The sequence below is a fragment of the Mesoplodon mirus genome, assembly GCF_964341445.2.
Source record: "Mesoplodon mirus genome assembly, chromosome: 1".
Classification (NCBI taxonomy): domain Eukaryota; kingdom Metazoa; phylum Chordata; class Mammalia; order Artiodactyla; family Ziphiidae; genus Mesoplodon; species Mesoplodon mirus.
Genome location: NC_138976.1, coordinates 9,252,260 through 9,279,981, shown reverse-complemented (window position 1 = coordinate 9,279,981; position 27,722 = coordinate 9,252,260). Strand labels below are relative to the sequence as shown.

The window sequence follows — 27,722 nt, the reverse complement described above, 5'->3', positions numbered from 1 at the left end:
GTACAGTTTATGGTTTACAATGGCTGCAAGGAAATTGGATCAGTTTTGTTTTACTTGCCAAATAAAGCAAATGTCAAAAGAGTCAATATAGGGCTTCCCTGGTGGCGTAGTGGTTGAGAGTCCGCCTGCCGATGCAGGGGACGCGGGTTCGTGCCCCGGTCCAGGGAGATCCCACATGCCGCGGAGCGGCTGGGCCTGCGCGTCCGGAGCCTGTGCTCCGCAGCGGGAGAGGCCACAGCAGTGCGAGGCCCACATACCGCAAAAAAAAAAAAAAAAAAGTCAATATAAAATGTATTCTAATTTGACTGAGTTAAGTCAGGCAGTATGCAGTAGAATAATTGAATGTTAAATTAATGCTTCTCAGGTGTACAGTGGCCTGTACACCTACATGAGCCCCCTAAATCATCAGGGTTTTTTCTATGTTCTTCAGTTTTCATATTGTTCTCCTATTGTGCATCTTTGACAAGAAATGAAATGCTGATTTTTCAATTTTTCCACTGAAGATTTATGAAATGATGAGTATGTTATTCCGTGTGGCTTCAGATCCCTGTAATCTGTCCAGCAGAGGAACCTAACAGCTTTCTCTCTGGTGGTGAGCTGTGGATGAGGCTTTTGTTTCTGCCGGGGGTCTGCAGTGGGCGTGTAGGATGGAGGCCTCCAGGTCTATTCCCAGGACTAGTCTTCTCTCTCTTGTCCCCACGCCTCAAACTTTGAACCAATAGCCTCTTTTCCCCTTCCTGTTTTGTGCTTCTGTGCCTTTGCTCATGTGGACACCTGTGCATCAGGTGTGTCTCCCATCCCCTACCTCAGATGTCAGCGCAAATGCCGCCTCTCCCAGTAGGCCTTCCCTGAGTGTCCTGTGCCTGTGCCAGGCTCTCCCCTCAGAGCGCTTCTCAGCCATTATACCTTCACTCATGTTGTAAACTCCTTAAAGGCAGGGACTGTGTCTAGTGCCTTTTATTTCCCAGAGCTCAGCCCAGGTGCAGGCATATATTCAGTTTTGCAACAAATGCTTCTCCAACAGCCTCAGACCCTGGGCTGTAGCCTCTCCACTCCCACCCGCAGACAGCTCCTGAGTCCCTGAAGACTCCTCAGGTTTTTCTGATTATGAGAGGAATACAAGCTTGTAGAAAACTGACAGAGTATAGAAAATAATGAAAAAAACGAATTCCATCTCCAGTAAGCAAAGGCTCATAACCTTTGGCTATATTTCCTTCAAGTCATTTTTCTGTGTACTTTTTATATAGGTGATATCATATCATAAAATAGCAAGTTTGTTTTTGCTGCTTCTTTCTCCTGTACTATTAAACCACAAGCATGTAAGAAATACCTCAGCTGTGGCCTTTGTGTGGACACAGGGATCAAGTTGCGAAGCCCAGGCTGGAGAGAGAGTGCGGTGATGCAGCGCCCTCTACTGACCAGATTTGGAGGAGCCTGGAGGATAGGCAGGCTGGTTCCCCCGGGGGCAGCGGGCCGTTTTCCCAGCCAATCCCCGGGGGAAGGAAGGGAGTCAGGGAGGGCCAGTAGCCGAACTTGTTGCCTTCTTGAGCCGGAGCTTCTGTTTGAAAAGCTAAAAACGTGTTCGCTGCCTACATTTCTTTCGTTGTCACTCGTATATCAAAGAATTTCCTGTCATTTTTTGGAGGGCTGTCATCCCCAGCTTATGTCAGACAAAAGGGGCAGCTGGTGGAGTTTCTGTTGATGGGTCATCACCTGAGGCCCTTGTGGTCCTGGCAGAGCCACCTTCCCTTTCCAGAGGCCAGTACTGCCCCTCAGAACGAGCACCTCCTGCCTGTTTCCTCCCTGTTACTGCAGAGAATGCTAGTCGAGGGGCCAGATGTGGCATTGTCCTTTCAGGATGGGCAGTCCCCTTGGCTGTATCCGGTGAATGGGACACAGTGGTCGAAGTCCACAGCCAAAGGCAGGATGAGATGTGTTGGCAGAGCTTCTCTTCCTCACCCAGCGAGTCTTCATCACACACACACACGTCTCTGCACTCATTTCTTGACAGTTTTTCCCACATGAGGAAGGGCATGACACTTCTTCCGGGGGCCTGGAGCCTCCGTTTTCTCCCTGGGCCCCAGCGCTGCCCCGTCCTCTGCCGTCTGCTTCACACACATTGATCAGCAGGGTGGGCCTGGCCTTGGACATTGGGCGTGATCCCACGTTCCCCCCCTCTCTCCCGGGCTGGCCTCAGCTTTGCAAGTCTGCCTGGTGTGTGAGCAAACGTCGGGGTCCCTGGATTTGGGCTTTTCCGATTGCTTCTTTGCTGCTGCTGTGGGGCACGTGCAGACAGAGGAAGCACCTTCCCCCTTCAGCCAGAGCAGCCCCGCTCCTCTCCCACACACCAGCTCTCACATATGATTCTGCGGAGAAAAGAAGGTTCAGCTTCTGCTGGAACCAAGGTCCGGAGAAGCTCGGGGAGGCAGGCAGACTCGCAGCTGAGGGAGTACCAGTAGCCCCAGAATGTGGCTGAGTGAACAGCTCTGTGCCTTCCCACGAGGGGCCCTGGTGAGCTGCTGCCCCCCGGCTTGCTGAACAGCAGAACCCGTGACTTGATAAAGACATCAGAGGCACGCATATCAAATGTGCAGATGACACAGAGTCATTAGGGAGAGCTGATGTGCTGAGTGACAGAATCAATACTCCGCATCTCCCCTACAGCCAGAACACCCTGCCGCTACCGGGGGATGAAAGGTGATGGGCGAAAATGGACAGGGCCCCCCAAGGTTCAAAAAGTCAGCTGCTCGGGCACCAAATTGAGGAGATGTGGCCTAGCAGCGGTCCATGTGAAGTAGCCAGGCTGGGCACGAGCTTGGGTACCTCGAGTGCAGCCTGGCGTGCACAGTGGGGCACGCCCCCTGACCCGGTGTCCTGCGCCCTGTCAGGACATCAGGAGTGTCGCGTCCACTGCCATGCACCACCTTGTCAGAGTTACCCAACTTGAGCATTAAGCTTGAGTGTGAGGAATCGCTGAGTTTTGATCTGAGTCAAGGCAAGGCAGCTGGCTTCAAATTTCTAAATGGTCACTGCGTAGAAGGGAAAGTAGAAGTGCTTCCAGGTGGGGCTGGGGCATTGGGAGCCCCTGAAGGCAAAATTAGATCAGGTGGGATGAAGTTATAAGGAGGTAGGTTGGGGCTTAACATTTTAAAAAATTAATAAAGAGAACTCCCAAGGGTAAAAAGAACCCCGTGGCATTGAAGAAGCCGGCTTGCGAGGTCATGTGCACCCAATTGCTGACAGTATTCAAATAGCGTTTGAGTTTTCAGACCTTCAGTGTTCTTGAAATGCATCATATGCCCTAGCCCCACCCTCAGAAATGCAGATTCAGCAGACCTGCACGTTAGGGCCGCAGACACCTTGCCCCGGGTGACTCGGGGAGCTCCAGTGGGCACGTGTCACCCAGGTCTGCTCGCGCCGCTGTCGGCGCTTCCTCATCCTCCGACCTGCAGCCGGGCCTCCTCCCGCGCGCTGGAGCCAGTGTCAGGACAGAGCTCAGGGCCTGCAGGGTGGCCACTGTGGCGCCCTCCCAAGATGGAGGCACAGAGGCCCACGCGGCGCAGCCCGTGGCTCCGTCCCAGCGTGGGCAGGCAGGAGCTCGCTCTCGGAGTCCAGCTGAAGCCAGTAGTCTGCACGCCGGAGTGCTGGGATCCCGGGCACTTCGCGGCTCTGTGGACAAGGGCTGGGCGGGGCCCCCTGGCTCCAGCAGCTCTGCCCTTCCTGCCGGCCTGGGGTCCTAAGGGAGAAGCGGCCCCCTGAACTCTGCCCCCCAGACCTCAGGCCATGGGCTCCTGCGGTGACCCTTCACCAACACTGTCCCCCCAGGAGAAAATGTCATCTTCCTTCCCAGAGACACAGGGCGCAGCCTCCCGGGAGCCTCTCCCCGTGTCCGCTGGGGTTGAGCTTCCCTTATAAGGTACGTGGCGCTGCTCTAAGTTGTTCAGGAATCTTCTGGTGATTTGTCAGCTTCCAGCAAGTTGTCAGTCACAGGTTCCAAAGCATGTTTCTTAGTGACAGTCATAATTGAACTTAACTTTTTGCGTGGATGTTATCAATCTGTGACAGATACTCTGGGAAATGGGGCATTTTGACGGCAGAAGATCTGTCACATGCATTTAGTCTTCCACTCGGGGACACCAGGATTCAGTCACAACTTTTGCACGTCGATGTCAGGTTTTGAGAACAGAGATCCTTGCTGACCTCAGAAATCGTCTCGTCACTCCCATCCCAGGGCTGTCATCTGAAAGGTTAATAGCTCTTCCTAAAGGAGAGGAAACATCCCTCCGCGGTGATCTAGCATTCAGGCCATGCACGTCCGGGCTCATCCCTGTCACATCCCTTTTCGGGAGCCTGTGGGCTGCCGTGCTCCATCCTGGCCCCCTGACCCCACCTTCCTGCGGGTGTGGGATCCACTGGGCCACTTGATCCACCCACGGAAGAAGCCGGCAGCGGGGACGGAGCCTTTGCTCACCGGCTGCAGTCCTGTCGTCTGAGCTGATGGCCTAAAGTGCTCGGGCTGCCTTCTGTCAGTGTTCAGTCATAAGATGCTCTTTGAACCACAGACGCCATCTGTCACCTGCCCTGTTGTGGCAGGACTTGAACGGGAGGCCTGGAGTTGCACAGATCAGGGAGGCTGTTCTCCCTTTCCTGCCGAGGTGTCTGCCCCTCCCCGAGCGGCGGCTGGCTTGGAGCGGGGGCATTTGCCTATGAGGAGGCCCAGCGGTTTCTCCTCTTTTATAGGTTTTAGTAGGAGAAGGCTCAGCCCAGAGGATTGGAGGGAATTCATTTTAGAGTTGAAAGCTGTTGTTTAATAAGGGTTCATCATTTATGAGAAGGGTTGTATGTGTCCCCCGTCAAGGTAAGAGTAGAAGGCAAGCTCAAGGGCTGATTCCAGTGATTCTTTTTTCCCCCCGTAGCAAACAATTTATGACATGGATTTTGAGCTCCACAGTCGCAAGAGACAGTTTGGGGGTACGTGAGCCCAGGGAGGGCCTGCAGGACCTTGCCCGTCTGCAGGCCGTGGCCAGGCACAACTGCGGGTCTGGCTTTACTTAGGAGAAGTAGACTTACTTTTTGTTCATGTGAACACCACACACATTTTTGTTTAACTCTGAAGGTAGGACACACGTGTTTGTATCCTTCCTGCTATGACCCTCCTTTGAAGATGGACACGGTAAGACAGCTTTGCTGTTCCGGCACAGGGTGCATGGGCGCAGGAATCGTCCTCACTCTGCTCGTGGTGCCCTCCACCCGCTCCAACTCAAAGCACCAGCCACGAGGGGTGTCCCAGAGAAGAACCTTCTGGAGGGGTGGGACCAGAACACGAAATCAAACTTAGATTGGAGGCTCTTGGGGCTCGGTATTATTTCATTTAAATAGCCCACGCTTACATTCTTTGTCTGGAACTTTAAAGTCCTGGGTTGCCTACCATCCTGTTGGAGTTCTCAAGCGTGCACGTGCCCTTTTACCTGTCCGGACCCTTCTCTGGCTTCCTATTGCCTGACACACCCCCCACATCATGTCACTCGAATCAGGCCACTCTCCTCTCGGCTCCTGGGCACCTGTCCTCATCCCAGATCCATCTCTGCTCGGGCCATTGCTGTGAGCCCCTGCCCTCCTGAAAGACACAGACGGGGCTCCAGAGTGCAGAGGACGGGTCCCGTCCACCCTCCAGCCCTCGCCTCGCCCTCACCTCTTCTGGAAAGCCTGGCCACATCGTTTTCCGCCTTCCTCTTCTCCAGTTGCCTGCACCGTACAGTCTGGCATTTCACGTTTCCCTGTCATTGCCGAGTTTATTTATGTTTGGTCTTATGAATAGATTTGCTGGCTTACTGATGACAGGGGTTCTCATGTTTCCTTTTTCTCCTTTAAAGCCTCAGAAAAGGCCAGTCACAAAAATAGTGATGATAATGTTGCATCACTGTGTATCAAAATTTACCCAGTACTTTGAGCTGCATCATCTCATTTGATACAATAAGTATTCAGTGAAAAATATGTGGCTCCAAAATGGTAGGGACCTTTGAACTCCAGGTGCCTGGCACGTGGCGGCACTCAGAAAATATGAATTGAATGTATAAAGTGAGATGATTTACACGCATAGGACCAGGTATCGCATATTGATACATCTCTCCTTCCATCTATCCATCCATGCAACCAACCAACCAACCGAGACTTATTTACTGGGTGTCAGGCACGATTCAAGTACTTTACAAAGAAAAGCTCACTTCATCCTCATAACAGATCTGTGAGTCGGGTACTATTTTTTCCTCCTTTTCAAGGTGAGGAAACTGAAATCAGGGAGGTTAAATTCCTTTCCCAAGGTCACACAGCTACTAAGTGTCAGAGCTGGGATTTGAACCCAAGCGGATGAGCTGCCCCTGGCTTGCAGACTGTCCCTGTGCCCTAATGCTCGTGGTCACAGGCTCACTGGTGTGAAGCACTTCGCTGGGGAGTGGAGCGGTGGTTGGATGCAGCCCCAGGTGTCCCATCCGTCTCCACGTGCAGCTTCTCCAGGTTCCTGACCGGCGCTGGAGAGAAGGACTTCCCAGAGCCTGCCATGTGGGCGGGAACTGGGGGGCCCGTCCACCTGAGTTGTGGTTGCTGCCTGAGGAGACCCTGTGAGGGCCATACGCCAGAGGGTCCCCTCGACCGGCTTCCAAGCCCGCGATTACGCAGGGTTGCGAGCAGTTTGATTTATTCTGGGGATCATGAGAGTGGTATAAGAGATACCTACAGAGCAAGGTTATTTGAATATCTTTAAAATGCGTGGGCCACAAAGCCCACACTGCTTTTGTAACAGTATCAAACTTAGTTTTGGTGTCAGAGTAATATTGAAGGTGAAATTTCATTAGAATGCGGCTTGGTATTGTTACATATGAATGATGAGTTTAGGCTGAATGGTATTATTTTTGATATTAATTTTTAATATGGCTTATTGGGAAGTCAGAGCTTCTATTTAATGAACAATTAGGTAGTAGTCAGTACGGCTCCCACCTCTGAGCTGGCCTTCCCTGCTTTCAGTCTCACGCATCAGATTTTGGACAAGGTATTTGCTGCTTGTAAATGTGTTATCTTTGTAATTTTTGTGACTTTGTGAGTGTCTTATTTTTCTTGGTGGTTATGATGGTTATGTGGGCTTGTTGTTGTCCCAGAGAGCGGGTTTATAAATGTGAAATGATTGCCTCCTATGCCTGGTTCTCAAATGCGCTAGGGCTCTTTGCACAGTGGGTTTGAGCTCGGGGGGTTGGAGAAAGGCCTTTTTCAGGATTATGAAAATAGTTTTCCATGTGTCAGAACAGATTTATCAGTTCACTTCAGGGTCGGTTTTGTGAAGCAGACCATTTAGAGGAGGATATTTTACCTTTTATCAGAGTGGAAGCTGATAGTCTCTTTGCAGGTGGCTCTATGGAATATTCCACCTGGGTCTCGCAGTGTAAATCTAGCCTCCAAACAAAGTAAAAATGAGTGTTAAGTGAAATTTCCTGGTATTTTACCACCTCTGAGCGCACACCGCTCCCCCTGCCCCCCGCCCATGCTGTTCTATTTCAAGGCAGGATTTCCGTTATTAATTTGGATGTTTAGTAGAATCCTTTGCTTGCAGTAACTTTTCAAAGGCCTTTTGGATTTATTTAGGTGGGACTTTTGCCTGTGGGTAGGGTAGCATTCAACTTGAACTTCCTTCTTGAGCAGCAGATGTTTTGTTTCCAGTTGAATAATAATGTTAATAATTATCAGAATAAATACAATTATCACCATCATCATTATTATTTCAGCTACAATTTTTTGAGCGTCTTGTGCCAGGCATTGTGTAAACACTTCATGTATATCGTTTTAATCTTTACAACCAACCATGCAGTGAGGTGAATAATCGTGTCCTCATTTTAAGAAATGAGAAACCCGAAGCTTGGAGAGACGGTGACTTACCCAAGGGCCAGGATTGGAACCCAGGCCCCACCATCCTGTCCTCCCTGCCTTCAGGGAGCCTCAGGGCTTCCTGAGTTTAGGACCCTCCACCTCAGTGTCCCCTGCAGCCAGTGGCACGGCCTTCCCCCGGGGACCAAACCCAGCCGTAAACGCTTCTAGACCAGGACCCACATTCCACCTCCTAATTAGTCATTGCTTCATTTTGCTAAACAAATTATTTTCCACAGCTTTGGAGATTGATTGGGCAAGAAGAGGAAGATGCACGGGGCCTTTCATGAATCTGAGTTTGGCAGCCTCGCTACTCTTGAATTTTGGAGAAGCGGGTATTTTAGTAGGCTGGAAGAAGATGAAAAGCTAGCCGTGCTCATATGTTCCTTGTTTTTAAAAGCAGGGTCATTGAGGTTTAGAGACTTTAAATATTTCAGTTTACAAGATGAGACTAGCTCATCTGCAATGGAAGTGCGGTGCCCTCAGCCAGGCTTGGCTTTTTTCTTCATTTCTTTTATAATGGAAGTAGGTGTTTTGGCATTTCAGGGTTCAAGTGTAATAAAACTTACATGTAGTGAATAAATACCATGATTTGGAATGTTGCTGCAGCTATGAAAAATTAGTTTCCCTTTTTCTTTTCCTTTTTTGTTTTATGAGTAATCAACGACTTGAAAAATAGCAGAGTGGTCCAAGAATGGTAGTTCAAGAAACTGAAAACTCCCAAGCGTTAAAGGAGTATAGCCTTTGACATTTTTCTAAGAAAGCATTTTCTTCACTCAATTAAATCTTCCCTGGTTGAGATTAGACATCTATCCTGAAATACATATTTGAATACTGTAGTTTGAAATTCTACACAAATGCCCATTTTTAGTTAAGACAGTATCATCCTATGCCCCCATTTTCTCTTGAATTTTGAAAGGTAAATGACATGGTGGTGGTTTTTCTTGATCCCAAGTTATTTATGGAAGCCCAGAATCTGAGTGACTGTCTAGCCCAACCCTAAGTATCCAGTGAGGGACTGTTGGCAGTGACTTGTTGATGCTGGCACATGGGGAGAGCAGGGCTGGAACCAGGTCTCACCTCCCCGTTATGGTGCATCTGGGAGGTGACACATTGGTCACTGACACGAGGTGCAGGCGGGGATGGCTGTGCTCACGGCCCTGGCAGAGCCACCAGATGCCCAGAGAGGTGGGCCCTTGATTTGAGTTGTCTTCCAGGGCTCAGCCCTTCCCCGCCGTGGAGTAAGCAGGAACTCCATTCTGCTGGCATTTCCTGTCATGTTCCCTTCACTCTTCATACCTCTCCGGTTCTAAATTTCGGAAGTAATTTGTCACTTTAGAGGAGGGAGTCATTAATAACCATTATTCAGAACTGTCGAGTCTTCCTCTCTGTGTGTGAGTTAAGCATCCAAAAAATTGGCCTTGTTGGTGGCAAACAGGGCCTCCCTATTGACAGATCAGACCTGCCCCGCCCGCGCTGGCCTTTCGCATGTTCTGGTTATTCCAAGTCTGTCTTTCATCACTGAAAGGGTGGTGACAGAGTGGTTAAAGCACGTCCTCCTGGAATTCATTAGTATTATTACCAAAGACCGTGTTGTAAATTGTTGATTTTTTTTAACTGCTCGGAAAAAATTTCTCCTTAACTATTTCATTTTAACGTACTTTAAAAAAAAAAAAAAAAGATTTTCCTCGTCAAACATTTGAAACAGAATAGTTCAGGAGCCTGGACTTCAGATCCCAGCGGGGGTGGGCTAGGAGTGGTTGTCCCCAGTGAAGCTGTGAAACTGTGTCGCCATCAGGTTGTGGGGTGAGGGGTGGAGGAAGATAACCCCCAACCTTCCAACGGTGATTACGGAAAAGAATTGGCATTCGATGTATGTTAATGCAGGTTGCGATTCTTTAACGTTAAAATTCCACTAAAGTACTAATAATTACTGTTAATATCTTCCAGTGGAAACTTACAGTAAAGGAGCAGTAGTAGAAACAGTATTTAAGGGAGAGCTGCCGGCGTGAGAAGAATGCAAATAAGTGTTATTAGCCTAATGATTTTGCCGTCGCCATGGTTGTGCGGCAGTAGTGTTGTGAATATGTCATCCGGCACCCGTGAATTTGGAAAGTGTGTCAAAACACAACTTCAATTAGTTTGCTCTAATTATGGCTCTGGAGAGTTTGTAACTACATCACTCCTCATTAAAAGAGATTTTCTTGTATGGATTAATATAATATACAAAGGAAAGTTTCAAAGTTCCCGACGCCACTTGCTCCCGCAAGGAGCGGGCTCGGAGCAGGGCTGCTGGATCCTGGGTCTCCTGCAGCCCGCCCGCCGGGAAGGGGGCCGAGCACGGGGCTGCGCGGCCGGCTCTTCCCTTCCGTCCCGTAATCCGCTTCCTGCTGAAAGTGGCCGCTGCATATGGAGCTCTGGCCACGTCCACAGGAGGGTAATTGAACCCATCGTGAGCTTCTAAAAGAAAATTGCTAGTCGGAAACCATCAGGACGCCCCTCATTCTCAGCACCTCGGTGGAATCTGGAAGCAGAAAGATCTCTGAACCCACCATGGCCAAGCGCAGTGTGCACAGTCAGCCTTTGACTCCATCCTGGGGGTCTTGGGGGAGATTGCAGGGGAAAAATGTGTTACTTCTGGTCACTCAGAATCCTGTGGCACCCGTGAAATGTCAATAAAAGCCTTTTCATACAGTGAGAAAGAGGACCTTAAGGAAATGTAATCTCTTGTCCACACTGATAGGTAGTTATAAATGCTACTGTTGAGCCATTGCCATTTTGAAAGAAAAAAAAAAACCAAATTCACATTTTCTTGTCCTGTTACTGACCACGGCCACCCTGCCACCCCGCAGTGGCCACCAGTGGTGTTGTGCAGTGACTGCCTCAGCAACGCTCCCTTGTGCAGGGTCGGGGCGGCAGCGCCAGGTGTCAGGTTTGCAGTCCAAGGCTGTTTCCTTGAGCTTTGCTGCCCATGCCCTCACCCGTCTCCAGAGCAGCTGGACACAGCATCACTGTGATGTCCCAGCTTGGGGAGCTCAGTGGTTCATTTTGAATCTAAGAGATGAATTTTAGAATGCTGCTTGAGGAGGCCTGGGTTTGGTTACCCTCCCCCTCCAATTTATTTGCACGATGCAGAATATCCAAAATACAGCTTTAAATACATTTTTATTGACTGTTAAGTGTTCTCCTTGTCCCTTTTGGGGGGAGTACAAGGTAGGGGTGTGTGTGTGTGTGTGTGTGCATGCGATGAATAACTTGGCCTTCTTGATACCACTCACAAGCAGTGATACCTTGAGTAAGTTATATCAGTCCTCTGAGCCTCAATTTCCTTGTCTGTAAAATGGAGATAAGAATACCTTCTTTGCAGGGTTGCTGTGAGAACCAAATGGGGAAACACATGGAAGTGCCACACCGGGCACACAGCGGGCACTCACACATGTGACTTTCTGTCTTGGTCCAGGGTTCGTTTCAGAGTTCACTCTGGGCACAAGCAGTTTGTCCCCTTGGACCTTTCTGTTGTCACCATCTGGCCCCTCTCAGCCTCGATCGCCAGCATCCCCCTTGAGTTCCCACGGCGTCAGGCTGGGCACAGGCCTTCTCCCCACCAAGAGCTGCGCTCACAGGTGAGCAGCTGGGAAGGGGTTAAGATAGCAATTGTGTAAGTCTTCCAGGCTTTCTCCCAGTTCTGCGGTAATTTGATGAAGAACTTCACCCTAATTAAATATTCAAATTAGGAATAAGTGTCAATATGGCTTCCCATTGCCTGGAATGATGATTAATTGTATTCAAAACTCCAGTGGCCCACTGTAATCTAAACTGAACCGTGTTCTTGATTATTTCTGCACCACACTTGCCGTGTTTTTGTTTTAAGATTTAAACTAGTAATTGATTTGCCATATGCTGTCGAGTATGTTGTCGTAACATACTTTAAAGTTAAGTGTTTAGGAACTTGGGGAGTTTGGAATTGTGATTTCCTTAGTCTTCCGGTGGCAGCTTTTTTTCCCTTGTCCAGTGCAGAGTGATTTGGTTGGAGTGTGCTTGTGTCTGTGTGTGTGTCTGTGTTGCCCATGAGGAAGACTCATTATATAGTCAAGTTGGTAGGTTGAAGTTATATTGATCATGGCAAATGGGTTGCCTGAATGGAAAATGAACAAGTCTGCATTTATACTTTTGTGCTTGTGTTGTCTTGGTGAAGCAACATGGCTTTGTGGAAAAAGCATAAACTCAAATCCTAGCTCAGCCAGTTCCTTTGGCTGTGTGACCTTGGACCAGTTCCTTAACCTCTCTGAACCTTCGTTCTTCCTACCTGTAGAACCCACTGGGTTGTGAAGATTAGAGGTGAGTGAGAACCATGAAGAATGTGCTCAGTAAGTGGTGACTGTCATAAACACAGGTGATAACAGGAACAAAGCATTCAGTGCCCCCACCTCCAGAAAGCCACTCCCAACCGTGAATCGGCAGTGACCTCCCAGGTCTCTGACTGCAGAAGGCTCTGTTGCCCCTCCCTTACTTTGTGACATTTCTTAGGTCGTTGTCTTGACTCTTGAATTGCTGTTTCGTTGCCCCGGCCTTTCCTCCCCGACCACGTTCTTCCCTCTTGGCAGGTGGCACTGCAGCTCCCACGTCCCTGGGTACTTCACAGGCTCTAGTGAAGGCACTGGTGTGTGGTAGGCCCTCAACAGATGTTTGTTTTGTTTTATGCCATTGCTTTAAAATTGAAGCATATAACCTTATAGTCTTCTCTTTGTATAGCTTATGATATTTAGAGCTTTTTACTTTATGATAGAGAGGATTTATGTATGTGTTTCAATTTACTTATAGATACAACTAAAGGGGAAAGATATGAGTCTTATTTGGGTTTTGGGTTTTTTAAAAATTATTTTTAAAAGACTTTATTTTTTTTAAAGAAGTTTTAGGTTTACAACAAAACAGAGAGAAAGGTACAGAGATTTCACATATACCCCCTTCCCTCACCCACGCCTTACTTCCTCCATGATCAATGTCACTCACTCACCAGAATGGTTCGTTCTTTTTTTTTTAAGACGAACCTACATTGACACATTATAATCACCCAAATTCCACAGTTTACCTTAGGGGTTCACTCTTGGTGTTGTACATTCTATGGATTTGGGCAAACATATAATGACGTATGTTCATCATTATAATATCATGAACAGTATTTTCACCGCCCTAAAAATTCTCTGTGCTCTGCTTGTTCATCTCTCTGAGGCCCCTCTGGCAACTACTGATCTATTTACTGTCTCCATAGTTTTGTCTTTTCCAGAATGTCATAAGAATTGGAATCATACAGTATGTAGTCTTTTCAAATTGGCTTCTTTCATTTAGTAATATGCACTTATCATTTTTAAAAAACTATCCCAGGGCCAAACACAGTGCTTGGCATACAGTAGGGGCTCAATTAAAAACTGGTGGACTGAGTTGGTCACAACGTATTGATTCTAGTACCCTTGTGTGCCTCTGGATCCCACAGTCTGTCTCCCCTTGGATGGCATCAATTTATTGAGTATATTTGGAATTAAGTTTCAGGTCTGGGCATGGAAGGTTTAAGATAGTGAATTATCATTGCAGAAGAAATAGGTCCATTTTAGGTTTTATAAAACCTCACTTGACTTTGCTGGTGTCATTTACAAAACAGAACAAAGCAAAATGTCTCATCAGATCACGAGAAAGGGTAGTAAACTTTGCACTTTCTGAGGTTTGCTCCAAAATCAGTGAGAAAAAAAATCGCCACACGTAAAAATATTTTAGGGCCCAGGGTCATTACAATAACGGACTCTGTGTTTTAGTAGAACCAGGTTACAAGAAAACACAGTGTTTTCTCACCTCTCCGGGTCTGCACAGATCTGAATGGTAACTCAAAATCTCGGTTTGGAAGCACAGGGGACCCGGCGCAGGAATCCTGGCTGTGAAGTCTTAGAGGAGGATGTGAGTGCTGGTCAGGCCCTTCCAGCTGAAAGTGATCCATTTTAATTACCTTCCAGAGTGCTCCAATACCTGAGCATATGGTCCTTAAGAAATAAGCTTCCCCAAACTGTCAGCGAGTGTGGGCAGTGGTCAGGGACCTGGTTCTGACACCGTTGACCAGCCTTGGAGAGCGGACGCTCTAGAAGGTGCTTATTAAAATGCCAGCAGGTGCGGCAAAGGTCTCCCTTCCTGTGACTCCCTCACCCTGCTTGTGCCAGGTGTTTTATAAGAGCCTTTTTCTTCATTAAATGGCATTCATTAAGCATGTCCTTACACCTGGCACAGAAGCTGTGTGTCACAGATGACTTCTTCCCAATGGTGTTTCGCAGGAATAAAGTAGAATTTCATTTAGCCATTTGCTGTGTTCTTTCTCCCCCTGCCCACCTTCACTCAATTATTGTGGCTTTTGCATATTCCTCGTCCATCCCTCCCCCCATTCCGTTACTTTCTTTTGCACATTACCTCTGGTCCTTGTCCACCAGCAGCCACATTAGCTGGAAAACAAGATGTTCCTTTAGCATCAAGTGCTGTTCAGGACGTTTTTATGTACCCCTGCTCTTCTAGAATTCTTCTCCTAATGTTTGCCATCTTTTTTTTCTGATAAAAAGAAAAATAATTTCTCGTTGAAAAAATTAACATATAAAAATATATAAAAAGCAGGGGGAGGGCTTCCCTGGTGGCGCAGTGGTTGAGAGTCAGCCTGCCGATGCAGGGGACGCGGGTTCGTGCCCTGGTCCGGGAGGATCCCACATGCCGCGGAGCGGCTGGGCCCGTGAGCCATGGCCACTGAGCCTGCGCGTCCGGAGCCTGTGCTCCGCAACGGGAGAGGCCACAGCAGTGAAAGGCCTGCGTACCACAAAAAAAAAAAAAAAAAGCGGGGAAAAAAATCCACACCCTGACCTCAGAGACTTGTATTGTCCACACCATGAACACTGTCCTGCATCCCAGTAGCCCAGGGCCATCACTGCTCTAAGCTACCACGTCCTTTTTGTCCCGGGACATATGTGTATGCGTACCCATAGGAATATATTGTTTGTATGGTGGCTTACATATATGTCATTCTGCAACTTGTTTTTTGTTTTATTCCCTTTTGTTTTGACCTTACAGCCACGTCTTTGAGATCTGACTATGTTGATATAAAAATGTCTCGCTCGTTCCTTTTCTTTGGTCTGCCCTGCTAGCATTGCCTAAACACTCTCCCAACTCCTTGCTCTTACAAACGCCACCCCAAGGATCTGGTTTCTGCCTCTTCCTGCAGCCGAGATCACTGTCCTCAACACGGTCTGCACCCGAGTTCCTCACTGAGCATCATGTCATAAGCACCCTCCCCCAATTCCACCCAGAAAACCTGTAAACATCATTTTATGTCTGTAAAATATTCTGAATCAGACATCTTATAATGTGATTTCCTGCTTTTGAGGAGAGAGTCATGACTCAGAGCTGAATTTTGTAATTTGCCTCATCAGGGTTCAGATGCAAGCTCTGCCCCTCAGGCAAGCTGCTGAACCTTTCTGAGACCTTCTGTCCAATAGCGATGATCTCAGCGCCTCGTTATAGGATCCGGGTGGGATTACATGATGCATGTGAAGGGTAAGCCCTGCGAAAATGTCAGCGAACATTATTTTACTGTTTTTATCTTAAATAAGTCATTTCTCATGTTTCAGATTGCTTCCTCAGGCTAGGTTTCCAGAGGGAAAGAATAAACGCCAGTCCTTTTGTCTCATTACTTCCCTATTCTTAGGTCTTAATTTTGAATAACCTGGAGCATGTTTTAATGTATTTCTTTCAGGGAAAGGGACGGGATCTTTTTTGTTGTTGTCTTCACATGTGAAAGACAACTAGGGATTCAGAAATTTTTCATCCATTCAGCTTTCTTTCCCTTCCTAACTCTGTGGCTCCCTAACCTTCAGCATGTAGTGTGACGGAAGAATGGTCTGAAGTCACCGGTAGTATTTGCCAGGATTCATCGTGGGTCTCTGTTCATCGCCTTTTCTGGAATACTGTGAACCCCGTTGGCTTCTTTATTAGGTCTTTTTTTTTTTTTTTAAGATCAGGAAAGTGTTTTCAGCTTTACCGAAGTCTACTCGATGTGCAATAAATGCACATATTTAAAGTATAATTTGATGAGCTTTGACATACGTAGGTATACACCTGTGACACCATCACCCAAATCCAGATCATGAATATATCCACCACCCTCAAAAGTTTCTCTGTGCTCCTTTGTAATACATCCTCTCTCCTCAGGCAATCACAGATCTGCTTTCTAACCCTATAGGTTAGTTTGCATTTTCTAGAATCTTATACAAATAGAATCATACCGTATGTACTCTTTTTTATCTTTCTTATTTTACTTAGCATCATTATCTTGAGATGATCCATTTTGCATGTATCACTAGTTCCTTTTTGATTGCTGAGTAGTATCCAGTGTATGGCTAGACCACAGTATGTTTATCCAGTCACTTGATACTGGACATTTGGCTTGTTTTTAGTTTTTTACTTTTTACATATAAAGCTGCTTTGTATACAAGTTATATGCTTTTGTTTCTCTCGGGTAAAAATCTACAAGTGTAATGGCTGTCTTGTACCGTAGGGTACGTTGAACTTTTTAAGAAACTACAGGCTGTTTTCTGAAGTGGTTGTACCATTTTATATTCCTACCAACAGTGCATAAGAGTTCTAATTGCTCCTCAGTAATGGAGGAGCAATTAGTAATATCTTATTGTGGTTTTAATCTGCATTTCCCTGATGACTAGTGATGTTGAACATTTTTTTCATGTGCTGATTTACCATTTGTATATTTTCTTTAGTGAAGTGTCTGTTCAAATCATATGGTCTTTTTAAAATTGGCTTGTTAGTCTTCTATTAGGTTGTAAGTTCTGGATATATCCTAGTTATAAGTAAGATATGTGTTTGCAGATATTTTCTTCGGGTCTGTGGTTTGCCTTTCCATTTTTGTAACAGCATCTTCTGAATAACAAGAGTTTTAAATGTTGGTGAAGTCCAATATATCGATTTTTTTTTTTTCTGGAAGAGTTTTGGTTTTTTTGAGTCTTATTTAAGAAGTCTTTGACAAACCTAAGGTCACAAAGATTTTCTCTTGTCTTTTCTCTGAGAAGAGGCCATGCTATGCCTGGTCAATCAAGATGTGTTTAAATAAAAAGTATCAAACCCCAGGGCCTGGACTTAACAATTTACCCTTTCCTTTTCCTCTTTTCTAGAATAGTTCTGTGAATCTCTTGGGTTATTTTATATATGTATGTGGTGTGAGGTAAGCGTCAAGGTTCTCTTTTTTGTGTGTGGCTATCCAGTTGTTCTAACACCATTTGTTGAAAGGATTACTGTTTCCCAGTTTAATTGTCTTGGCACCTTTGTTGAAAACCAATTGATCATACATGTGTGAGTCTATTTTTGGACTGTCTGTTCTATTGATCTATATGTCTGTGTTTATGCCAGTACCACACTGTCTTGATTACTGTAGCTTTACACTAAGTCTTGAAATTAGGTAGTCTTGAAATCAGGATTTATTTGGCTGTGAGTCTCTATTGATTTTGCTTGGAATGTTGGAAGCCCTATTGGCTTCTATATTTTGTTTGTTGTTTAGTTGGTTTTTAATCAGGCAAACTTTAAACTGTTTTTTATTGTTACTTCTCTTTTAATTGTTGTGATTTCTTTCTAACACCTAGAATATTTAGGTTGGTCTTAGTTCTCCATATTTATCATATTTTTCCTCAATATATTTTTCCTCTGTGTTCTTTCCTTCCCTGCATTCTGGAAAATAGTGGGGGGGCTTATCCACGATCCTGCTGATTCAGTTTGGGGGATTTTATTTCCGCATTATTTCTAATGCAGATAGCTTTTTCTACATCCTACAGTACATTTTTTTCCCAGAGATAATGTTCTTTTTATCTTGTTGTGTGACCTTTTTTACAGGCCCTCATGAGGATATATATTTCTAGACTGGGTGTTGGCCAAAGGGCAGGATGTGTGAGTTGCTCCTTCCCCCACCCCTCTCCCTTGGGCGCTCATTGTTTGGTGGTGATCTCCTGAACCATCATTACCTTTCTCTGTTCGCATTAGTTTTTGTAGACCCTTGGTGACTGGAGTCTGGCTAGAGCCACGTCCGGCCCTACAAGTCATATAGTCGTGATGTCTTTTTAGGACATGTATCATTTCATCCTCCTAGTTTGAATTCTTTTCAGTCTTTTAAATATTTTCAGCTAATGATTCTTTATACCATTGAAAGTGAGTAAACAAATGTTATTTCTCATTATTTAGGTGATATACTGTTTAAATATCTAGAGTAGTCTGTCATTCTGACTCAGAGGGGCCTTGTGTCTAAGGAACATCCTGACCCAGAGGTAGCACAACCACACACCTGCCTCCACAGAGTTACATTTAACACATTGTCCTAGAAGAGTGGCTTTCAAACTTTTGGGTCTAGGACTTTAATAGTCTTAAAAATTGAGGATTCCATCCTGCTGGAGAAAAAAAAAAAATGAGGATTCAAAAGAGCTTTTGTTGATGTGGATTATGTTTATCTATATTTACCTTATTAAAAATAAAAACTGAGAAAAATGTAAAAGAGTGATGACATCCTCATAAGCTTCTGGAAGTTTTTTCTGTCTGCTCGTGAGAGGATGAGAGGGAAAAAGGCAAGTGATGTCTTAGTGTTATTATGAAAGTAGTGGTGACCTCGCGGTCTCCCCGAGAGAGTCTGAGGAACCCCTGGAGGTCCCTGGAGCACACATGGGAACCTGCTGCCGCACGCAGAAGGTGGTTTTGATATAGCCAGAAAACAGAATGGGAATTGTGATTTAACACCACAGAATCTGTTGGTTGCAAGTGTGTGTGTTTGTGTGTGTGTGTGTGCGTGTGCACGCACAGGGGGTGGAAGATAGAAGTGACATCTGTCTCTAACCATGAGTCCACCGCTGCCGTACCAGCCACGGGCCCCTCAGCGCTGCCCTCCAACAGTTTGAGAGGAGAGCCGGCATTGCGGCTGCCTGGGCAGAGCCATCTTCATTACATGTGGCCACTGGGTTCGGAAGATTAATGGTAACATTTTAAAAATTCACACAGACCTGGAATCAGCACTAGAAAATACAGATTTAAATTAACAAGGAAAAAGCAGAATCCCATCAAGGAAATAAATCGTGCTGGCAACTATTGTCGCATAATAAAATGTATTCTATAACTGAAGGGCTTTTATATGGAGCTGTCTGCGGCTTAGTGGCCATGTTAATTGAATAAGGTGCCAAAGACTGACTTGGGGGAAAAAAACAGAATTTCCCTCAGCCTCTGTTTAGCCGGAGCTGTGGTTGGCAGCACGTGCGATGCTGACCTATTTATTACAGAACAGCCAGCGCCCGTACAGAGAGACGTGATGGCTTGCAGGGTATGCCCTGTCTTCTCTGGGCCATTCTGGGGGTGGGGGACAGGGAGGAAAGCTTGGTAAAGCTCCCCTAGGATTCGGGGGCTGTCCTGGTTGGAATTCTCTGGTTACCAAACAGATTTTGGAATCATGATCCATCATTTGAGTCAAGTGGCAAAAATTGCTGGCCTCTAACGGTCAGTCCCCTGTTCCAGTGGTCCAAGACCTACTGGGGATGGTACCAGAGGGTCTTCATCTCTAGGTGCCACCCCAGGTAGAGCCAGTTTCCTGAGTTCTTGGGTTTACTTCTCCTTGGCCTGCTGGTGATCTTTATGAACTCTCTTAAAATCTAAAGTACACTCTTCTAGCTCAACAGAGTGATCTAGAGGGATCATAGAGTGATCAACAACTTTGGGGCCCATTGAAATGACTCCACTGAAATTGCTGTCTGGGGGGGTCCCAGCCAGCGTCATGGTCATGGACTTCATCTCAGCTTTGTTTGATACTCGTTCTTGTAGCTCCCCTGGCTTAGGTGCTTCAGAAGAGCTGAGTGTTTAGTGCCCATGTTCTACTGAAGTGCCTGCTTCTTCTTTCTTTCCTCTTCCAGCAACCCCCAGTGCCATGAGTGGGGCATCCCTTTAATCTTATTAGATCATCAGGTTATGGGCAATAAGCCAAAGAGTGTTGGGTTAACTGATTATAATTCCAAGTGTAAAAATAAGGGTTTTATATTTTTTCTCAATAGGCGCTATGGTAATGGGCATGGGTTCAGGCTATTAAGTAGTCTCTAAAATATTTTAAATGACTGTAAAATATTTTATCAGATGGCTGTACTGTAATTTTTTAAGCGGTCCCCTATTATTTGATATTTAATTTGATTCCATTTTTTGGCTTTATAAGCAGTGCCATGACGAAGGTAATTCCCGTAAGTTTCCCCAAATGATCTCTAATTGCAGGTCAGAACTGGATTCATTGGTTCATTCAACAGCATTAGGTCATCTCCTAGGGTTCTCCCTAATAATTTTTAAGTGCCCACTGTGTGCAGGGCACTGTTGTAGGCGCTAAGGATACGGTGGAAAGAGAAAGTGTCACGGAGATCGTGTCCTAGTGACACATATAAACAAATCGACAGTCCTGCTAAGCGGGAAGGGCTCAGCAGAAAGGGAAGTGAATGTCGAGGGGGGGCGCCGCCAGAGAGAGGCGGGGTGCTTCTCCAGGGGTGCCTGACGAAGCAGGAACAGCAAGTGCAGAGGCCCCAAAGAGGGAATGCGAGTGAGGGAAGGAGGGGACCAGAAGCAGCTGGTGAGGTTGGAGGGTGTGAGTGCAGGGACCACAGACAAGCCCAGGTCAGAGAGGAGGGATGGGCCAGAACTGGCAGGACCTGCCTGCTGTGGGGCAGCTCGGGTTTCATTCTAATGCAGAGGGAAGGCACAGGCGTTTCATAGTGGTCCTGTACTGAGGCCCTCGGGAGCGGGGCTTAAAACAGTGCCAGGGAGGGCAGAACAGGAATCGTACTGCCACGTGCTTGGCACGTCCTGCTGCTGTGCTGTCACTGGGAGGTAACACCCCCTTGCTGGAGGGCACCCAGCCCCTGCTGGTGGCACTGGGATTTGAACCTACGTCGGGTGGACTCTGGGCTCGGTACTCTTCACCACTACACCAGCACTGCCTCCATTGGGTGTCCAAATCTGCCTGTAGCTTTTCCCTTTTCCCATATTAGAGGGAATGTGACCTGTGAGGGTCACTGAGCTGGTAAGTGGCAGACAGGTTGGGTCCCTGGCATCATCGGTTTCCCCGGGCATCTCAGGGTGGACCCCAGATTCCTGGTTGAGTGATCTCACTCTGTGTACCTGATGGTAAAGATGATCCATCAGGGCAACTTTAAGATGATGATGGTAACCTCCAGAGGACACGTGGACCGACCTGTTCATGAATTCTAGCTCGCTTCTGTCAGCTTCGTCTCAGAGGGCCTCAGTTTCCTGTTCTGTTAACTGAAAGTGATCGTTCCTGCCTAAAAAGGTTGCTGAGAGGATTAGGCAAGGTGACACCCGTGAAGGCACCCAGCCCAGCACCTGGCAGGTGGGTCCCCACCAGATGCTGAGGAATTAGAATCTCATTTCGCTCTGAGGCTCGGCTGACTGCAGGGCCGTTCCTGTGCGTCCTCACTTTCAGGCTGATAGGAGGTTGTTGAGCGCCCCTGGGCCACTTCTCCTTCAGCAGGGGACTTTTTTGTTTGATTTAACTACAGGTGATCTGTCTCCTAGGCCCAAACTGTCCACTCTCATTAACGGGAGGCCTCGGTGTGCCTTTTCGTTCTCCTGTCCCCACGTCCCTTCCTCCCTGTGTCCAGGAACAATAGAAGTGAAAATGCAAAAGCAGCAGCTATTTGTGGTGCAGGGACCCCTCTTCCTACGGCCATCTCTGGCTGGGGGCCGTCCCACCGTCTGGTCTTAATGCTTCCCCGTCCCCCTCACTGTCAGCCACCAGAGCTGGAGTTTTTGGTAACCTGATTTCAATTTGATTGATTCCTGTTGAGCAATTGGTCTGTAAAAGAGTCAGGCCTGCAACTTGAAATCTTTTTTCGCTGTGGCCTCACCCGTCGCGGAGCACAGGCTCCGGACGCGCAGGCTCAGCGGCCATGGCTCACGGCCCCAGCCGCTCCACGGCACGTGGGATCCTCCCGGACCGGGGCACGAACCCGTGTCCCCTGCATCGGCAGGCGGACTCTCAACCACTGCGCCACCAGGGAAGCCCTTGAAATCTCTTTTAATTTCCCATTTACCGCATCAGCCCCACATCGTGTATCGTATGTGATCAGAAACGTTTTCGTTTTTTTCCCTTGTAAATTCCTGGTTGCTGCCACCACTGACTTCTTACGTCGTACCTGTTTTCCTCTGTCGCAGAGGGGAGTGGGATGTGTGGTGTCATGGGTCTCCCAGAGGCCCCCTGAGTCTAACTCAGCAAACACACAGGCGGAAGTGCGGTAGTAGAGGCAACGGCAGTTCGTGTCCAAAAAGATCCAGGGGTTTCAGTGCCGTAGGTTCAACACTCGATTTGTCCAACGGCCATCTGTTCAGTGATTGTCTACTCTGGGGAAGAACTTGTCCTAGAAAATGGGGTACCAACTTGATCTGATCTGGTCCCGCTCTTGAGAAGGTGTCTTGGGGTAACTGGAGTGAGAGAGGACGCACAGACACCCAGTCTCGCCTGGGACAAGCCCAGCAAGGGTTTCACCAAAGGAGGATGCTTAGGGGGAGTCTTGAAGGACGAAGGGGAGTTTGAAGAGGAGGGAAAAGGAGGAAATGGGGAGTCTAGGAGGAGGGAGTGGGGTGGCTGAAGAATCAGGCTGAGGCAGGAAAAGAACGTGGCAGATGCAGAGATGTACAGGACGTTCACTCTTCCTGGTGGAGGGAGGGGTCAGCAGTGACAAGAGAGTCTGGAGAGGCGGGCTGGTGTGTGAGGACGGCTAAAACCAGGGTACAGATGTGGGTTAGGTTGCCCAGGGAAAGTGTGTGGAGTGAGAGAACACACTAAACCAGAACCCTTGCCAACAGCAACCCTCACAAGGTTGGAGGAGGAGCCAGGAGGGGCTGCTGCGAGACAGAAGGAACTAGGCCAGGGGAGGAGGAGTTGCAGAGTGGGGTCAGCCAGGCAAAACCTGTTGCCCCAGAGAGGCAGGCAGGTTCGGCCAGGAAGTCCCTGTGGACAGGGCAGCTGAGGAACCGGGCAGCTTGATTCTCTAGCATACACTTCTTAAGTCCCGTGGGCCATGGAATTACCCCAAAACTGTTCACTTAGAGGGTCACAGCAGGTGATACTGACGGGAATTGTTGTCTGCACGCAGTAGGTGCTGCATAATTGCTTGCAGTTCCATGACAGTCCTCATCGTGATTGGCTGCTCTGTTCCCATCTACCGTGGCATCTCAGTTTTCTCCCTCACTTTCCCGCAAGCAGGTCATCTTTTAAAATTGTAAATCGGATCTCATCACTTCTCTGCTTAAAAACCCTTCAGGATAAAGTCAGAGCTTGTGTGGGGTCTTGGGTGCCGTGGCCCCCGAAGCTCTCTTCAGCCTGGTCCCCTACCCTCTCCCTAGCCTTCAGGCCCTGACCACCCCGGCCTCCTTCCAGGTCCCCCCCTCAGCCAGACCTCCTGCTGCTTAGGAGATGCCCCAGAGCCCCTCCCTGCCTTACCCCGCCAACCCTGCCCATCCCCAGTTCCCCACAGGAATAGCACTTCCTCGGGGGAGTGCGGAGAGTCTTCCTGCTTGCCCTGCGTCAGCCGCTGCTCCTGTAACTTCATGGACGTGTTTGTGTCCCCTGCTGCAGGGTGAGCTCTGCAAAAGCAGGGATCCTGTCTGTCCTGCCACCCCAAGTCCCCCCCTCCCCCACCCACCTGGGTTGATGTGGGCCACGGCTTGCTCAGCCACCTCTGACAGCCGAATGGCTGGGCTGACCCTGTCTTCTCATCCAAGGAGGAGGCCCTCTGTGCAGTCACCCAGGTGCACCTGTCGTCCGAGGTTCAGCCAACACGCCACCTCCTCTGTGAGCTTCCTGGAGCGGCTGCCGCACCGTGCAGATGTTCCGTGTCCTTAGTTAGACGGGATGCACCTGCTTAGGGCTCTTGGGGCACAGCAGTCTCGGGGTGTGGGTTCTTTCCCGGCTCCTGGAAAAGCCCTTGGTGTACAGTGGGTGCAGTGCCGACACCTGCCCCCCGCCAGCTTCTTGGGTGTGCTGCCAATGCATCGCACAGAGCCCCGCGCTCAGGAGGGCCCCGCACTTGGTTTAACGCTCCGCCTCCGCTGTCGCCATCTTGAAATTCTTAATGATATTTGACAGGTCCCCCCATGGTTTTGCACCGGGCCCTGTACCTGCCTTGCGGGGGTGATGTGCGGGGCCACGAGAGAACCCTGGGATCTGTAGACCCCGGGGCCCAGCTCAGGGCGAGCCCTCTCTGCAGGGTCGCCTGTCACCATCTTAGCTCTGCTCACCCACAACCACAGTCAGTAACTCATTCTTCTGTTTGCTCAGCTTCATTGACTAAGTGCTGAGGTCAGAGGCATCGATCAACTGCGTAAAATCCCTCTGCAGCTGCTTCTCTCCCTCCCAGGGTTCCCGAATGCGGCCTGTCTTCAGAGGCACTGCCAGGGCTTGTCAGAGAGATTTCTGGGCTGCACCCAAGGCCCACTGAACCGGACTCCCCGGAACCAGGACTGTGAATCTGTACGGTTAGCAGTAGTGTCTGCATCTGTGCTGTGACGCACGGAACCGAGTGTGAGAACCGTCGTCCAAGCGGATGAGCCCTTGGCGTGGCGTTTGGTGTCCTCTCGGTCTGGCCCCGGCTTTGTCTCCCACAGGCAGCCTAACCCTGCAGCAGAGTCAGCTCTCCCTGACTGCCGTCCCTCCTCTGAGGCGGTGTCCCCGGAAGCCCCACCCGCCTGCTTTCGTGCTCACTCAGCACGTGGTTTTTATTCTCCTCCGAGCACGTGTCCTGTTGCACAGTGGCTTGTTCCTGCCCGGTTGTCCCCCCAGCCTGAGAGCTCCTTGCAGGGGGTAGCTCACCTCTGCATCCTCAGTTCATCAGGATTGAGCCGTGGACACAGGACTCGCGCTCGGCAAGGCCCCACTCCCTGGTCCAGCCGGCCAGCCGGTGGCACAGATGTTTGCTCCTCCGGGGTCTGTGGGAACAGGCCCTGCCCAGAGTCATTCTGGGAGGTCACGCGTTTGTTGTGTGGAAAGGGCAGCTTGTAGAATGTAAGCTTTCTTTATGTGATCATTACCCACCCCTCTTCCATTTTAGAAATGACCGTGTGTGACCAGAGCTACTTCAAACCAACCCCCAGTCACACTATGAAGAAGTAATTGTGTTGCTTTTGTCCCCCAGACCTGTTGGGTTTTAAATGGTTTTCCTATTATTGTAACCTTTCTTCTCGGCATTCGCTAAAGGCAGCTAATGACCACAACAAGTGGATTATGTGCTTTTTTTTTTTTTTTTTTTGCGGTATGCGGGCCTCTCACTGTTGTGGCCTCCCCGTTGCGGAGCACAGGCTCCGGACGCGCAGGCCCAGCAGCCATGGCTCACGGGCCCAGCCGCTCCGCGGCATATGGGATCCTCCCAGACCGGGGCACGAACCCGTATCCCCTGCATCGGCAGGCGGACTCTCAAGCACTGCGCCACCAGGGAGGCCCGGATTATGTGCTTTGATCGAATACCTGCTTAAGTGTGGGCATCGTGGGCCTTAATGGCCAACACCTGCACCATAAAAGACGCGCGGGGTTGATGGAAGGTACTTTCTGAGCACCTACTGTGTGCTCCCACCTGAGGGGGACATGCAGACACAGCAGTTCAGGGGAACGTGCCATGTGGTTCTCAGTGGGCATTTCTTTGCTGGACACACGTAGTAATAACACCTGACACCTTCATTCACAAAGTTCTTCCTGGGCTGTGACCCTCCACAGCCCCGCGGGACAGGCGTGGAAGCCACTGGATGGGTAATGGGACCAAGACAACAGGACAAACCAAGTCCTGTGCTCAGAGCTGAGCATCCTGGTCCCACTGGTGCACTTTGCCCAGTGGGTAGAGATCAGGATTAAATCACCCACTTCCTCAGGGCACCTGCCACATCACTTAAGGCTTGGGAAACCCTTTCTTCCTCTTGGATGTCCTTCCCTGTATGGAAGAAAGTGGCCACGGATGTCTGGAAACTTCTGAGTTCCTAGGGGGACTCGAGCTGGTGGGGCAGCTCAAGTCCTGCTTGAGAAGGCGGAGGTCCCCAGGACTGCCCGCTTCCCGGGCTCTGTGGGCTGTTGGTGGCGCCTGTGCTTTCTGAGCCTTGGGGACTGCTCCATACACCCTGTAACCTCCTTTTTCTCCTCTGTCTTTCTCAGGCACATCTCTCTCACGCTCCCTGCTACCTTCCGAGGCAGGAACAGCACTCGGGCTGACTATGAGTACCAGCACTCCAATCTGTATGCCATATCAGGTACGTGGGACCACTGCGAAGGGCCAGCTAGCGCGTCTGTGTCCCAGGCACCGCCTCCCTCTACGTGTTTCCTGGCTGCTAATGGCATCTGTGTGTCTTACCTCTCTTTTTACCCCTGCAGGGGGCCTGTTCCCTGCAGGGACCAGGCCTTCCCTTTCCTCTGTGTCGCCTTAGCACTTAGTGAAGGGCCAGATACTCAGCATGTTTTGAAACTAATGATGAAAAACAATGCGTGGATTTCACAAGCTTGAAGGGAGGTTTCCAGAGAATAGTCATCACATCGCTCACCTGCCAGATCCAGGGCAGGTTCCCTGTGGGGACTGGGGACCCCGCACACCTGAGGCCTGGTGCCGCCTGCCCTCCGTGTCCACGCCTGTCCTCATCTCTCATTTCTCAAAGCCAGGTCTGTGACCAGCGGGTGCGCTGGCGTCTCCCCCACTCCCAGCCCCATCGTATGAGTCTGTGATTTCTGAACTTGGCCTTGAAATGGATAGTGTTACCTTGGCAGGAACTTCGTCAGTCCTGGTTTCCTTTTTCAAAAAACTCACAAGCCTTATTACAGAATTGAGATTCATTAGGTGCCTGGCAGGGCAGGTGACTTGCTAAGAACTGAGGAGACCCACAAACTTGACTCTGATTATACAGGGCCTCCAGTTGGGGGGCGTTTGTATATAAGGGGGAAATGGCAAATCGGTGCCACTTAGCAGCACATACCCTTAATGGTGAGTGACATTTTGAACACGGGAACATGGCATTCATTCATGTACCATAATGAATCGGTTATTTGAAAGGTAATCTTTTTTCTAAAAATTGCAACTTCAGGTTACTAAATAGATGAAATAGAACAATGGTATAATTCGTGTCAGTATTAGTTTTTCTTGTTATGATCACTCCCTAATAGGTTTGGAAGTATAAGCAAAGGCCAGTTGTTCCATTTCTGGGTGGCGCTCCTGCTGGGGAAGGGGAAGGGGAACGACAGGGATGTTCTCGAAGCCCTCACCCTGGCTTTTCTCCAGGAGCCAAGCTCCCCAGGGCAGCGGGAACGTGTTGTCTAAGGGAAGCATCTCCAGGGAGAATTTCTTTTGTGCTCTGGCTATTTCAGCAGAGTCGACAAGGAGCATAACAAGTGTGGAAAGATGACCTATTTTGTAGAAAAGCTGAATATTTCCCCAGATGCCTCGTGGCAGAGTGGTGCAAAATAGGTCTGTGAAATCCAGCAGGGCGGCCCCGTTCAGAATGCACATAAGGAAAGCTCAGTCAAAGCAGATGACTTTTTTCCCCTCCAGCTCGCAAATCTTTTTCCAGCCACGGGGTTCGGCTGCCCCCACTTTACCTGAATTCTCTGATGGCTTTCCCAGCTGTTGACGTTTCTGCAGAGAAGGGCCCGCAGAGTGAAATCTCCTCTGGTTTGGCAGGAATGTTCCTGTCTGCCTCTGGGCCACTGCTTCCTCGCCCCGCGGCTTTGATGAGGTGTT

At 48.8% G+C, this 27,722-nt stretch overlaps 1 protein-coding gene across 3 annotated transcripts in view; it reads left to right on the top strand.

The window, feature by feature from the left end:
- The window catches only part of MVB12B (multivesicular body subunit 12B), a 198,091-nt gene that overhangs the window by 77,376 nt on the left and 92,993 nt on the right, over positions 1–27,722 (top strand). For all 3 annotated transcript variants that reach the window (XM_082627332.1, XM_082627333.1, XM_082627334.1), the window contains exon 7: positions 26,153–26,247. In XM_082627332.1, the coding sequence (XP_082483458.1) occupies positions 26,153–26,247 (95 nt within the window). The remainder of the gene's footprint in view (positions 1–26,152; positions 26,248–27,722) is intronic.